We start from the raw sequence: 16,533 nt of genomic DNA, 5'->3' as shown, positions 1-16,533 counted from the left end.
AGCACAGTAACCAGTGCATAAAACATGATACAGCACAGAGGCAAGAACACAGGGGTTCTGATTTCACCTCTGTGGGCCTCAGTTTCCTCATCTCTAAAGTGATGCCAGTGGCACCTACTCACAGGGCTGCTGTCAGTCAGTGCAGGGATGGCACCAAGCATAGCGCCTGGCACTTAGGAGAACTTCACAAAGCCAGGTGATGGGGGTGATGACAGACTGGACCACTGTGTTTCATCAGAGAGAACCAGGACCTCCCTGAAAGGCAGCAGGACTTTCCTGGGATTGGCCTACGACATCTTTCAGGGAAACAGTAACTCTTTCAGCAATTCCCTAGGTTGCATATTTTCAAACTGCTCATTGCATATAAGGAAACAGGGAAATGGAATCCCAGTAAAGGAACTAGGACAAAGTGTGGTTAGCGTCTAGCATGGGGAACTCTGCAGCAGTTAGAAGTGATGGACTGGATCTACACGTAGTAACCTGGATAGAAATGAGAAACACAGCACAGAGGGAAAATGTTAAGAGACACAATGAGATGTGTAAGACAAAATCATTTATATAAATTAAAATTACAGGCATCCAAGGTAATAAGAGATACTTAAAACCCATATAAACCAAAAGAATATTCGTTCAATACATAAGAATGATTTCCAATGGCGGAAGAGGAGATGAGAGTAGGGAAGATAAAAGGGAATTAAAAAACAAAGAGAGGGCCTCCCTTCTGCCCGGCGATGGTAAGTGCATTGAACTGCGCGGTATCATTATTAACCATGTGCACCAACACTCCAAAAAAGTAAAAACAAAGAGAATAAAAACAATCTTCCCCTGTAATAATGTTGAAATGGGCAAGAACAGCCTCAAGAGGATGTCCATTGTTAAGAGTGGCCTGATAGGGCTTCCCTGGTGGCGCAGTGGTTGAGAGTCCGCCTGCCGATGAAAGAATCCTAGTGACCTAGAACCCACTGGCTCCAATCCTCCAGCCAGTAGCTCACATATCAAATGTAGCCACCATGAAAAGGCAACAAGTGATAATTACCAGACTGGACTGTATACACATTCATGTGGTGCACAAATGTTTAAACCCATATACTTCACTGAATGCTATTTATATCACGCTCATTTCTGAATTACAGGCTATTGTTTTTTCTGCCTATACCATGAATTAGAAGATTCTAGTTGATATAAACATAGCAACCAAATATAAATAGTGTTGACTCATCAGTTGGTATCAGTTATTGCTTTCAATTCTTCGAAAGCAGATTTTTAAAACTTCTTGATTCTTAGGTCCAAAGCGTGATCCAACATGTAAGTTGATAGAGTGCAGTGGGAGAGGACTGCTTGGCAGGATTTTTATCACTGAGGTTCTTAAATCTGGGCAGGCATCAGAATCACCATCCAGACCTACTCGACCAGAATTTCTGGGGATTGGGATAAATATGTGTATTTTAAACAACACCTGGGTGATTCATATGCAAAAATTTGAGGGCTACCAATAGACAGGATTATTGGGACAACCAGCCAGACTATAAAATCAGATTTAAAAGCTTGTCTAACTCTAGATTACAGAATTCCAGGACTCTAAAGAATTGACTAAATCACAGAACTAGGTATGTTAGAAAACTACAGACCAACACCTTTCATGAGCGTTGACACAAAAATTCGTAGCAAGATATTTGCACGAAGTGAATACAGCAAGATATAATGTGAATTATTCACCATGAGCAAGTATGATTTAGCCAATGAATACAAGGTTGTTTTAACATCTAAAAATGAGTTAATATAATACATTATAATAAAGGACAAAACCACATAATCATGTCAAGACATTTAGAAAAAGCATTCAACAAAATCCAACCTGCATGCATGATAAAAACTCTCAACAAACTAGGAATAGAAGAATCAGATCTCAGAGTGGGAAAGCACCTCAGGATACCTAGAAGGTAGTGCTTTGAGATTAGAAACGTTTCAACAAAATTAAAAAATTACTTCTTCTTAGTCTGAAGTTAAATAATAATATTTAAAAACTCAGCAATATTAAAATGTCAGAAACTTAAGGAGAAGATGACTCTTTAAATTGTCCCAATTCTTTAAAGCTTATGAGGGAGACTGCAATTCATGAAATTCATTATGTAGGCTCTTAATAGTATTTCAAAAGGCATCGAAAAGGATCCCAAAGGACCACTTAGGTACTTATCCTCTGGCCTTACTGCTGGCATTCATTCATACGACCTAGTGGAAAATCTGGTAACCATACAATTACCTCGTAGAGAGCAGAATGGTTAGACTATGGCAAAAGCTGTCTCCTTGCCCCTATCCTTGAAGATCTCCATATGCCACACACCCCCTCACCCCCCCACCCACATTCAACTCCCCCCATCAATTATCTCTCATATCACCCATTCTCCATAAGGCCAACCCTACCCAGCAGAGGAAGGAGATAGGGACAGGGTCTTTATATTTTATATCACATATTCACCCGCACAGATGGCCTTGGCCACTCCAGGCATGTCCTTCCTTTGCAAGGGCACCAACCAATAGACTGTGAGCTACTGGGAGATCTCACAGCCATGTTGTTTAAACCTGTTCCCCTAGCTCTCAAGTGCCTCCCCTAATATCCACCGTGAACTTTATTTCCAACATTTTCTGTGGGGGAAGAGGGCCCTCCACTCCCTCTCCTTACCAAGTAATCCCAAAACATGAGGAAAATGAAGATAAAAAAGTAGCAGCTCTCTCTCCTCCAAATTTCAAAACCATTACCACTCTTACCTTGGAGGAGCACTTACCTGGCATTACACCGCTAAGCTGAGGAGATCATGGTTAGTCTTGATTAGCAGAAGGCAAACAGCCTCGCTCATTTCTTTACTTATTTATGTTGGTGTCTGTGGCTGTGTTTGTACCACAGTGGCAGAGCTGATTAGTGACAGAAACCATATGGCTCACAAAGTTTAAAATACTGACTATCTGGCCCTTTAAAAAAATGTTTACAGTCTTAATAATCAAGGGAAAGGAGCATTAATAATGCTACTGGGGGGGGCTATTTTCAAACTACATATTAGAAGTTTCAAGCATAAACAATGATAACTCCCCCACCAAAGTACCCCAAAACAGGAAGTCAGTCTGCACCTCAGTTCCAATGAATGTAGGACGAATATACAGACTTGCAGATGTTGAGTAGGGGACCCATTCTTGATCCAATTTCACAAGCTGCTGAATACACTCTAAAAGCTCTTCCTTGTCAAATGCCTGAAGGAATGAAAAACATAATGAATAATGCAATGTTCTTCCATTGTAGCAGTAAGAAATGATCCTCATGAAAGCTTTGACTATTAAAAAAGTAATAATAGGGAATTCCCTGGTGGTCCACTGGTTAGGACGCGGTGTTTTCAGTGCAGTGGCCCTTTTTCAATGCTGGTCGAGGAATTAAGATCCCACAAGGCCGTGCAGTGCGGGCAAAAAAAATTTTTTTTAACTATAAAATAATAAGGGGCTTCCCTGGTGGCGCAGTGGTTAAGAATCCGCCTGCCAATGCAGGGGACACGGGTTCGAGCCCTGGTCCGGGAAGATCCCACATGCCGCGGAGCAATTAAGCCCGTGCGCCACAACGACTGAGCCTGTGCTCTAGAGCCCGCAAGCCACAACTACTGAGCCCGCGCTCCACAACAAGAGAAGCCACTGCAACAAGAAGCCCGTGCACCACAACGAAGAGCAGCCCCTGCTTGCCGCAACTAGAGAAAGCCTGTGCGCAGCAATGAAGGCCCAATGCAGCCAAAAATAAAAATAATAAATAAATTTATTAAATAATAATAATAAATAAATAAATATTTTAAAGTAATAATAATAAACCCAAACAAGAATTCTTTTTTCTGTGACTTTTCCCCAAACTGTGATGGAATGAGAGATTATCCACATGAGAAAGATAAAAAAGTGGTTCCCTACCTCTTACCATAACCAAATACCAACTGTAGTTGGATTATACACTTAAATGTGAGAAAACATTAAGACTTTTATAAAAAAACATACAAAATATCTGTCACCTTAAAGTAGAATTCTTAAATAAAAGACACAAAGCATAAATCATAAAGGAAAAAAATGGACAAAATCTGACTATTTAAAACTTAAGAACTTCTGTTCTTCAAACGATGTAAGTGACACACTGGGTGAACTTATTTGTAACATAACCAACAAAGGATCGTAACAGGAAAATGTTAAGATAACCTGAAAATCAGTAAGAAAGAGACAGATGATCCAACAGGAAAATGGGCAAAAGCAAAGAGTAGTTTACTTCTAAGGTGAAAAAGGGTTTTATATACTAGATGGGTGACAGTTTGTAAAATAAGTAGTTTCTATTCACTTGGCAGGGCAAAGAAACATACTTTCAGAGATGCTATGGGTTATTCAAGGTAGAAAATGAGTCAGAAACACACATGAATAGAGCTCATGACATCAGGATTTGGCTATTTAAACACTAACTTACAACAGCAATCACAGTGTGGTAATGTTATAGAAATCGGGATTGCCAATCATATAGGACATATCATCTCCCTGATACTGCTGTCTAGATGTAAGATTTAGTGGAAAGAACTTCACTAGGGATTTTAAAACTTACATCCCTAGTGAAGCTCTTGCCCTGTCCCATTAGACTGTGTCATCTTAGGCAAGTCATTGAACCTCTGTGGGCTTGAGTTTTCTTCTCTGTACAAAGGTGCTGCTAAAATTTACAATACATACCTTCTTGACAATAGCTTACTGTTATGATTAAAATGGCAAGGAACGTAAAACCACATAACACAGTTTGTGGCAGTTGCTGTCCAATAAATGTTACTTCCCTTTCCTTCTGTCCTCATTTTAAAGGATTTCCCAATGATTTGTCTGTAATGGGTAAAGAGTGGAACTAGGAAGGAGTCCAAAGAAATTTCCTGAATTTCCCTTCTGCCTCTGAAGAAGGTCGGTGAAGCATGTGTTATAAAAGGAAGAAGGAAGGGCTTCCCTGGTGGCGCAGTGGTTGAGAGTCCGCCTGCCGATGCAGGGGACACGGGTTCGTGCCCCGGTCCGGGAAGATCCCACGTGCCACGGAGCGGCTGGGCCCGTGAGCCATGGCCGCTGAGCCTGCGCGTCCGGAGCCTGTGCTCCGCAACAGGAGAGGCCACAACAGTGAGAGGCCCGCGTACGGCAAAAAAAAAAAAAAAAAAAAAAAAAAAGGAAGGAGGAAGAGCCTGGCTAAAAACGAGTCATCACTTGGGCTTCTTCAACGCACAGCTGAAGGTTAGGGACAAAGTATGTCAAAGGGGGAAAAGACTTCTTTCAGTTCAGAAAGACAGCCTGGTCAAATCTCAGGGAATGAGAGCAATCTATGTCACCTCCTACCTAGACATGAACCTTAGGGTCTAAATCCAACCCACCTTAGAATGAATTCTGCTCCATAAAAAACAATGTTAAAGCCAGGACACAGTGGCCGTGAGAAACCGTTTTATACATCCTTTTTTTTTTTTTTCTTTAAATAAAACTTGGGCTAAAATATCGTAACAACCACTTAAATCACTGCATACTCGCTAGTGTCTTAAGCAGTTAGGCAAAACATCCCACATATATCTGTGCAGTACACCGTATTTTCATATCATAATTTCATACGGTCTTTAAATTTTATTATTTCAGTTTGAGGCATATTTTTCTTCCTTATCCCATTATCTCCCACAGACACTCATAAAAAAACAGATTGTGGAGTTGCCAAATGGTTATTTCCTTGTATTTTTAACTCACTGATTAAAAAACAGATCAGAAAGAAATTCAGTACTCATATGGTTTATACCAAATACTGATCTAAGTATTCAGAAATGGTTTGTCTGGTGGAATTCAGTGACCCATTACAGCAAGAGAAACACAAGAGAAACTCCTAAATATACATACCGGCAAAGTGGCCCTCATAGCAGACCGGTACATTCTATCCATGTTGAGCCTTGGCCGAAACAGACGAATTTTATTATCTACTCCCCGAAATGCCTTCAATCCTTCAAATAACTGAAGATAAAAGAGAGATAAATGTTACAAGGTAACTAAATGAAAACAATCCCTGTGTTCAAAAGACTGACTTTTCTATGGGCCCTCATCTCCTTTACCATGTAAAGCTACTGACACAGACCCTAAATCTAGAAAAGCCGGACAGACTGGTTACAGTCACTGGGATCATAAGAAGTCCCTTTATTACCAAGATCTGGTGGGAATTCAGAGCTATCCTTTGCTTAACAGGAGCCAGATGTTAACACACATCAGTGGAGGCTGGAAGAAAACATCTCCACACAACATGGACTGACTGACTGCCTAGAAAATAGAAATGGAATCAAAGGCCCTGCAGTACCCGGCCCCCAATCCACCCCCAAACACCCATGTATCTTTTCATTTTATCTGGCTCCTATGAACTCTGGAGAGCGGGTAATCTAGATGTGACCAGAGCTGGTTCAGTCTCCCAAATCACAGAAACCAAGCAGGTCAAGACTACACTATGTTAGGGCCATGCCACCTTCTCAGGGAGCTGCCACAGACAAACATGGGCAGGGACGTGAAAAGGCTTTGAATTTAGTGCATACTGACAAATACAGAGAAAAGAGGAAAATCAATCATTTTAAAGGGAATTTTTTTCTGTGATAACCTACATAAGAAAAGAATCTAAAAGAGGATGAATGTATGTATATGTGTAAGTGAATCACTTTGTTGTACATCTGAAACTAACATAACACTGTAAATCAACTACACTGCAATAAAATTAAAATTTAAAAAAAAAAGGGAAATTTTTACCACAGGTTCTCTAAGTAATTGATAGAACAAATAGGCCAAAACATGGTAAAGATATGGACAATTTGAACAAGAACAACAAACTAACCTAATGGACACACAGAGCCCTGTGCACACCACCTGTAGAAGGCATGTTCTTTTCACATGTTTTCTGACCTTAAGATAAGCTAGGTATCAAAACCGAAGCTATAACCCCAAGATATCCACATTTTGGAGAAGAAACCCATTACTTAATATTAAGTGTGAGTCAAAGAAGAAAAATGATGGAAATTAGAAAATATGTTGAACTGAATGAGAATGAAAAGGAGGGCCTTTAGATGCTTACAGCCTTAAAGCTTACATGAGAAAAGACATATAAATCCTGGAGCACAATTAAAAAGCAAAAACTGAGATGTTTTGTTGAAGTGCAAATATATGGGTAATTTTTTAAATGTAGTAGGACTAAAGCCTTAATTAAAAGATATGGTTGTCAGATTAACTCAGCTGATAACATCTGAAACCCAAAAAAGCACAGAGAGCAATATATCGTACAAATACCTTTTAAAATAAAGCTGGTGAGGCTATATTGCTAAATATAAAACAAAATAGACTTTCAGGCAAGAAGCTTTACTGGAGATAAAGAAGGTAACTTCGTAGAGTTCAATTTACTTCCCGGTTTAAAAATTATACACATTTGATATAAGTTCAAATTTATGCAAAGATTGTATGATAATCTCACTTGAAAAATACAGATGCAAAATACACAAAGGATAACACAGCCTAACTCAGCTGGATTTATCCCAGTAATAGAAGCTGGGTTTAACATTAGAAACTACAGTAATGAGATTCATTATATGAAGAGTTTATGTGGAAAAAACTATATGATCATCTCATTGTAATAAATGCATCTGATAAAACTGAACATTCGTTTATGATTTTTAAAAGTTTCCTGGATAACTAAGAAAAAAAGGAATCTTCCTTATGTGAGAAATAAACTTGTAGCAAACGTTATACTTAAAATGGTAAAAATTTTTTTTAATTGAACAGGAACATTGTTGATTTACAATGTTGTGTTAGTTTCAGGTGTACAGCAAAGTGATTCAGTTATATATATATATATATACATATATATATATATACACATATATACACATACATATATACACATTATATATTCTTTCTCAGATGTTTTTCCATGATAGATTATTACAAGATAATAGTTCCCTGTGCTATATAGTAGGTCCTTGTTGTTTATCTATTAAAATGGTAAAATTTAAAGCTTTCCTTTCAGATTGAGAACATCACACACTGCCTGCTGCGACTACTTTAATTCAATATTGTACTACCAATATAATAATAATAAAATAAAAAGCATAAAGTTAGGAGAAGAAAAAAAATAAAACTGTCATAGATCATGCAACACAGATAAGATTAAACGTAGAAAATACACAAAAACTGATATAATCTTTTGAAATTATCTGTTTAGGCAAAGTAACCAGATACAAGATTATATTCCCATGTAACAGCAGCAGTTAGAAAATACAAACACTATTTACGGTAGAATTAAAAGGAATACTTAAGTGGGGAAAATCTAAGGTAAGTGAAAGACCCATAAGGAAACTATAAAATTTTACCAAGTCATTAAAGACATAACTAAATGTAGAAAGCAATCCGCCACTCATAGATTGAAAGATTCAATATTATAAAGACTCTCTCCAAATTGATTTATATATTTAATGCAATCCAAATGAAAATCATGTCAGGGCATTTATTTTTCTTGTAACAAACTGAATGACAAAAGTTGACTGACATGATAAACTGAATCTAAAAGTAATATGGAAAAGCAAATGACCAAGAAATATCCAAGGCACTCGTGAAGAAACAGAAGGATTTGTCCTAGTAGACATCCAGACTCATTATAATGATTTGGAGATAAAGACAGTGCGGCATTTGTCCAGATAGACAAGCAAAATGATGAAACAGAGTAGAGATCCAGATAGACAAGACAATGGAATGCAAGTGGAGATCGAGAAGCAGACCCATGTGTATATGTTAAGATGTGACAAAATGTATCAGGAGGAAAAGAACAGTCTTTTTAATGGTGCTGGGACAATTGGGTATCTGTAGGGGAAAAAAAAAAATTGGACCCTACTTCATACAAAATTGGACCCTACTTCATACAATAATATAGGAAGATGTCTTCATAATCTAGGAATAGAAAAAGAGTCTTTAAGCAAGACACAAAAGGACCAAACATAAAGCAAAGATTGATAAATTCAACTTTTTAAAATTTAAATGTATTTCTTGTCATCAAAAAATTCTGGAGAGAATAAAAAGTGTCGAAAAAGATACTTAAAACACATAACTGATAAAGGACCCATATCTAAAATATATAAAGTACTTCTGAAGATCAAAAAGAAAGGGAACACAATAGTGAGCAAAAGATGGAAACAAGCAGGGACTTCAAATAAAGAGATATCCATTGAAATAAACATCACAATAATATGCCATTGCATTAAACTGGCTAAAAATTTAAAATCAGGTTATACTCAGAGTTGGCAAGGTTGATGAGTCATGGTTGAATGTGGTTGCTAATTCATGGCTGGTGGGTGTAAAAACTGGTAAAATCACTATGGAAAATAGTTACCCTTTTTGTGTAAAAATGAAGCTAATATCCAGTACCAGCAGCATATTCCTAGACCCTTAAGCAGCATTTCTCAAATTTTCTGGTGTCAGGATGTCTTTACACTCTTAAAAATTATAAAGGTCCCAAAGAGCTTTTATTTATAAGGTAATTCTATTAATATTTACCATTATCAGTAGTGAGAAATTTTAAATTTATTTATTTATTAACAATAAACTATGACATGTTAAAATATTTTCATTAAAATTATCTATATTTTCCAAGAGAATGAATGTTAAGTGTGGCATTGTTTTAAAATTATTGCAAATCTTTAATTTTTGGCTTGACAAAAGACAACTGGATTCTCATATCTGCTTCTGCATTCAATCTCTTGAAATGTTTTTTTGGTTGAAGTACACAAAGAAAACCCAGTCTCACATAGATATGTGGTTGAGAAAGGAGGTATTTTTGATAACCTTTTCAGATAATTGTGGATTTTCTTCTCTGATACTCCTCCAAAACTTGACAAGTGGCAGTCCCTTAAAGGTTAGTTACACTGTGGAATCAAACCCCATCAATGAGGTTTTCATACTCTGTTAATTCCTTAAAATTCAATGGTCTGTCAGTCAGAGTTCAACTGAGAAGAAAGAGAACCAGTAGAAATACGTAAAACAGGGACTTTCCTGGTGGCGCAGTGGTTAAGAATCCGCCTGCCAACGCAGGGGACACGTGTTCGATCCCTGGTCTGGGAAGATCCCACGTGCCGCGGAGCAACTAAGCCTGTGCACCACAACTACTGAGCCTGCGCTCTGGAGCCCGCGAGCCACAACTACTGAGCCCGTGTGTCACAACTACTGAAGCCTGCGTGCCCAGAGCCCATGCTCCGCAATGAGAAGCCCGTGCACTGCAACAAACGGCAGCCCCCGCTCGCCGCAACTAGAGAAAGCCTACGCACGGCAACGAAGACCCAACGCAGCCAAAAATAAATAAATTTATTTTAAAAAAACAAAAAAAGAAAAGAAATACGTATGACATTTACAGATTTATTAGAATAAAATGCCCAACGCATTTGTGGAGGCTGGCTAAGTAAAGTCCAAAATCTGTAGGACAGGCTGTGAGAAGGAGAAGATCACAAGCAGGCTGGACCCAGGAGGTGTGGGCTGCAGTCCATCTGCAAGTGAGTCAGGAAGGAGGGGCAGCGGAAGAGATTGAATGCATGTGTAGGCCTAGCTGCTGCGTGGAAGTCCTGAGGTCAGGCTCACCCAGAATAATCTCCCTTTTGATCAACTTCAAATCAACTAATTAGGGACTTTAACCCCATCTGCAAAATTCCTTCAAACAGCACCTAAATTAGTGTGTGACTGAATAACTAGAAGAAGGCGTGTGTACGCAACAAAACTGCCACTGCCTTCCTATGTCCTCCAGTGCTCACAAGAGAATGTCCTTGTAGTCCATCCCCAGCAGGAGATGAAAAATGTTATTCTGGGGACTGTGGTTCAGAATAAGCAAATGAACACATCAAAAAGTCATCACAGGGCTTCCCTGGTGGCGCAGTGGTTGCGAGTCCGCCTGCCGATGCATGGGACACGGGATCTCTTGAAAGGGGAGCCCAGGGGTCTGTGGACCACACTTTGAGAACTGCTGATTTAAAGAAACATGTATACAAGCACACCAGCATACTATGTACAAGAATGTTCACAGAAAAGGAAACCACACAAGCGCACGTCAACAACAGACTGAATATATTCACGTAACGGAATCCTATTGCTTCAAGGAGCGTATGATGTGGTACCTACCACGCTTTGACCCAGATAACCTGGGCCTCTGCCCGGAGCCTCACACTTCAGAGGGGCTCTCACCCCTGTCTTTCTCCAGCTGTGACCCCCTTGGAGCAAGTAGTTGGCTGAATCCTTTTTCTAGACAGACTCCAAGTACTCAGTTCCCCAGAATTCCCTACCCAAATGGCCCTGATCCTATTTTCAGGGCCTCAATGGGCATCCTTGGTTTCATCCTCTTAAGAACAGACAGGACTACTAGGATGTCCACATCTCAGTCCAAAGATGGCCAAGGGTCATCCATTTGCAAGTGGTGTGGGCATCTACATGTGTGCGCGAGGCCCCCTGTGGTACAGGATGGAGCCAGGACAGAAAGAGATACAGGGTGGACTTTGGGGTGGCTCTGCTTGTACATTTGTCCCAGGACCCACAGATATTAGGGTTGGTCCTGGATGCTTAGAGCTCACATAACACTGAGCTCAAACAGGTTCACGGGCGCGCGCACACATACACACACACACACACACACACACACATGCATGCACACTATAATTCCACTTATGCAAAGTTCAGAAAGAAGCAAAACCGTAGTGTTAGAGATACATACAATCCAAAAAGAAAAGCAAAGCAAAGTTACCACAAAAGTAAGAATAACGAGTGCCAGAAGATACGGGTTTATGATGCGGAAGGGACACGAGAAGGCTTCTGGGATGCTCAAAGGGTCCAGGTCTATTTCCTTACTCGGGTGGTAGCTACGTGGGCACTCATTCATAAGTATTCATTAAATAGTACATGTTTTCCAGTTTTTCAAATTATGTTTTATCTCACTAAATATTAATATCAACCTGAAAAATGAAGTAACTGTAATAAAATTGCATTTTCTTTCATCCAGGTTCCCTACTCACACTTCACGTCTCTCCTTCACTTTTCGAAATCTTCACATATTTATCAAAAACTACTTGTGAAATCAACAAAACCACATGTAATTGTAGCTCTAAAAATAAAATCAATAGGATTCTAAAATCAGTAGGGCTGATGAGTGGAGGAGAAAGAAATCCAAGGAGATTATTCGTACGTTCACTTTTGGATTAAAATAATATGACCACAGACAGGCTTTGAGCCCAGGAAGTTTGACTCCAGAACCTGAATAATTAACCATATGCTTTTTCACTTAAAACAATTAAATGAAATGACCCGTATAAGATACCTAGGTACAGGGCATATTGCAGGATTTCAATAAACAAATGTAGTTATTTTATCATTATCATTCTGAATATTTACTATTACCACCTTTTAGTCTCCTAGTAAGTAGGCCATTGCTTCATTTCTATACCCCAATATTCTAGGAAAGATATTTAACACATTAAAAAAGAGTAAAATATACTGGGGTCAAGGGAATGGGGAGTGTGTTGTGTATTTGGCTAAGTGTGTATCCTGAGAAGGACCAGAGAAGCACCCTCTAACTATTTAATATTTTATGCTTATAATTATCCCACTCGTGCCTGAAGGATGACATTTAATTACATGTCCCTTAACACGCCTAACTACAAGTTATTGCTGTCATAAAACCATGCAGTTAGCATTAAAATTAAATATAATATTGTACTCAATGACCTCTCCTCAATCATTAGAAGATCTAAGAGAGGTGATTTAGTGAAATATTAACAGTACAGGCTTTTTGGTTGCTAATTTTTTGGTCAACTGTCATTCCCATTTGCTCTAAATAAGTTTTTAAATGATATTATAAGCCGATGTTACAAGTTCATGTGCACATTATATTTTTATTTCTGTATACCCTACAGCGTGCTTACCAGCTACATGATTTTTTAATTGAGATGTTAAAAAATTCAAGATTATCTGAAAATTTAGTTCTTAAGACTTACCCTCAATACAACTGTTTACAGGCCATTTATGATTGCCTCTAGTTAATACGGTAAAGCCCTGCTGCCCTAAAGCTATTTGAGCGGGGGAGCTACCTAGTAACCCCAGTGAAGACCAAGCATGTCGCCATCATTAATTCCCAAGTACTTACTTCCACCGCATAGTGGAAAGCCGACGAACCTGGATGCAATGACAGGTTTTGAAGAGGCTTGATGTGTGGTTTCTCCCATCCAAACTCCAAAGACCACTCCACTGTTAACATGTGATCCGTAAAAACCGTTCCAAAAACCAGAGTATTGGGGTCTGGTTTTTCCTTTAAAACGGTGGCTGGTGTGATTATTAGATCTTTAGCCTGGGGGAAGAAAATCAGCACCATTAAAGAAAAGTAACTGAACATCCATGGCTAGATGAGACAGAGGGTAAAAAGACAGATATAATTTAAGTCACTGGCCGTCATTTGACTTTTAAATGTTGGCAACTAACGCAGAAACTTAACACCGTGTGAGAGAAGCAAATCATGCCTGCGTTCAGAATTTGGACTGTTGTTTAAAGTCTCTTCAATGTAGGGAATTCCCTGGCGGTCCAGTGGTTAGGTCAGGGAGCTAAGAGCCAGAGGCCGCAGGGCACAGCAAAAAAAAAAGAGAGATCTCTGCAATGTATACTGCCGAACAAATATCAGAACCAAAATTCAGTGGCATTTAGAAACAGGGACCAAAGAGCAGATGGAGTTAAATGACGCTAAAAGAACATATCTCTTCTTCACTCCCACCACAGAACCCATGTGGATCCTTCGAGAAAGAAGAAAGAGGGGTCTTAGAATGAAAACAGCAACACTCACAATGACTTGTTAAACTAAAAAGAATGTCATTAAGAACTGCAGCTCTTGGGATGGTTATACTCCAGCTCCCCCAAAGAATTCTTGGCAGAAGGCTTCCAAAACCCTCTGGGTGCGTCGTAGGGGACAGGCAGCAAGCAGAGTGAAGCAAATGTTTTCCTCGTTGAAAACAGAAGTAGAGATTGAACACTAAGATATAAATCCTCTATTCTGTATTGAGGAAACAGTGAACAAAGGACCCCTTATTCAAAGAAAGATAAATAAGAGTAATAGGAAACAACTTCACACAGCCCCATTTCACCAGCTCTCCACAGCCGGCTTGCCTATTACAAATGGCCAACACGTAAGCATCCGGATCATAGACAATAGCACCACTAACTATACAATAGCGGTAGAATACTGACAAAAACCACAGGGGAAGGAGCTTTTAGACCACTTAAAAACAAAACTAACCAAGGACAAGTTCAAGCTGTTAATAGGTTCTAAGGAAGATCAGACTCCACTTCTTTCTATACACAAAAGTAGTCATTGCCCCCCAAAATCAAATACAGAATTTCACTTTGTATCACCAGCTCTGATCATTATTTTTCAAATAATCTAATTACTTCGGATTAATTCACTGCTTTATAGCTGCTTTAGTCATTTGATATATTAGGAATGATAGTTATTTTTAGAAAAACATTTAGGCTACAAATGTTATTTACTTTTTGTTTGTTTAACTTTTTATTTTATCTTGGAGTATAGCCGATTAACAATGTTGTGATAGTTTCAGGTGCACAGTAGAGGGACTCAGCCATACATATGCATGTATCCGTTCTCCCCCAAACTCCCCTCCCATTCAGGCTGCCAAATAACATAAAAATGGTATTTATTTCAAAACAACCAGAAAGCTCACATTACAAAGTATAAGGCATTAAGGACAACATATTAACTGTAATTTTCAGGCCAGTCTAGTAACGCTACTTTGGAATATGCCAGTAAAATGCAAAACTTTGGGGAAAAACTTTCTTCTATCAGTACTTAATCCAAGTAAGTAAGTTAACCTAAAACCCTTTACTAAGTGCAAGAAAATAAATTTACTCCAGCTAAATTGTTTTGATCTTTGAATTCCATTTCTCTCCCCTTATCCTCTAGACTAGGTAGGATGTTGGGCAAATTTCACCTGATGGCATGGTCCATTAGCTGTGACAGAAACCTGATGACCCTCAAGCCAAAAATATTTATTATCTGGCCCATTCAAAAAGCTTGTCAATCCTTCTTGACTGTTTAGATAAGAAATCTGGGGCTTCCCTGATGGCGCAGTGGTTGAGAGTCCGCCTGCCGATGCAGGGGAAATGGGTTCGTGCCCCGGTCTGGGAAGATCCCACATGCCGTGGATCGGCTGGGCCCGTGAGCCATGGCCACTGAGCCTACGCATCCGGAGCCTGTGCTCTGCAATGGGAGAGGCCACAGCAGTGAGAGGCCCGCATACCGCAAAAAAAAAAAAAAAAAAATCTGGCTAGAGTATTTGCAGTTAAATCTCCAGCCCTAGCACAGTGCCCAGCACACAAGCAGTAAAGTTTTCTTAAATGCTGAAAATAACTTTGGTTGATTTCAGATGCACTCCATAATGAATGACAGACTCATTCACAGAAGATGGCCGGGATTTAAAGTGAGTGAAATTCTAACATAAACTTTTTATTACATAATGGTTTCACAGTATTCTTCCACAAGGAAGTACCTGTTCTTTTGCTTTAGTTAGCTTTTTTGGAAAAGTGGCTGGGGGGATCCTGGGCTAAGAAAAATCTAGAACTATATCAATATAGTAAGACAAACTTAATGCAAAATTTTACCTATTAACACTATTAATAAAAGTTTCTTAATAACGGGAGAGCAGTAAGATACAAAACAAAAGCAGAAAGATGAAAGTAGGTGAAAATGTAGCAGAGAGAGTGAGTAGAAGGGGTGAGTTTTTTATCCCTGAATTCTGGATACATCTGAAATATTGCAAAGGCAACAGACCTTAGCTTTTTTTTTTTTTTTTTTCCCCAGTGACAAAACCAGTAATTTGCATGGTTCTTCAAAAGTAAGATAGGGGGCTTCCCTGGTGGCGCAGTGGTTGAGAGTCCGCCTGCCGATACAGGGGACACGGGTTCGTGCCCCGGTCCGGGAAGATCCCACATGCCGCGAAGCGTCTGGGCCCGTGAGCCATGGCCGCTGAGCCTGAGAGTCCGGAGCCTGTGCTCCGCAAGGGGAGAGGCCACAACAGTGAGAGGCCCGCGTACCGGAAAAAAAAAAAAAAGTAAGATAGGGAGGGAGGAAGGGGAGGGGGGAAAAACAAAAAAGTAAGATAGGGCTTCCCTAGTGGCACAGTGGTTGAGAGTCCGCCTGCCAATGCAGGGGACACAGGTTCGTGCCCGGGTCCGGGAAGATCCCACAAGCCGCGGAGCAGCTGGGTGCGTGAACCATGGAAGCTGAGCCTGCGCGTCCGGAGCCTGTGCTCCGCAACAGGAGAGACCAAAACAGTGAGAGGCCCGCGTACCGCAAAAAAAAAAAAAAAAAAAGATTAAAAAAAATCTCAACCTCCCATCTGTTATTTCTTCCTTTTTTTTTTTTTTTTTGGCCATACCCCACAGCTTGCGGGATCTTGGTTTCCCAACCAGGGTTCAAACCCA

General features: G+C 39.6%; 1 protein-coding gene across 8 annotated transcripts in view; it reads right to left on the bottom strand.

The window, feature by feature from the left end:
- Positions 1-16,533, bottom strand: part of BCAT1 (branched chain amino acid transaminase 1) — a 269,064-nt gene that overhangs the window by 208,653 nt on the left and 43,878 nt on the right. For all 8 annotated transcript variants that reach the window (XR_009565426.2, XM_060305916.2, XM_060305912.2 and 5 more), the window contains 3 exons: positions 13,196-13,396; positions 5,905-6,015; positions 3,124-3,243 (listed from right to left, as the gene is read on the bottom strand). Coding sequence is in view for 7 of the 8 variants with exons in the window: in XM_060305916.2 (XP_060161899.1) it covers positions 3,124-3,243; positions 5,905-6,015; positions 13,196-13,396 (432 nt within the window). In the remaining variant the exon portion in view is untranslated. The remainder of the gene's footprint in view (positions 1-3,123; positions 3,244-5,904; positions 6,016-13,195; positions 13,397-16,533) is intronic.

Source organism: Globicephala melas, chromosome 10, assembly GCF_963455315.2.
Source record: "Globicephala melas chromosome 10, mGloMel1.2, whole genome shotgun sequence".
Lineage (NCBI taxonomy): Eukaryota > Metazoa > Chordata > Mammalia > Artiodactyla > Delphinidae > Globicephala > Globicephala melas.
This window is presented reverse-complemented; position numbering and strand designations above follow the sequence as displayed.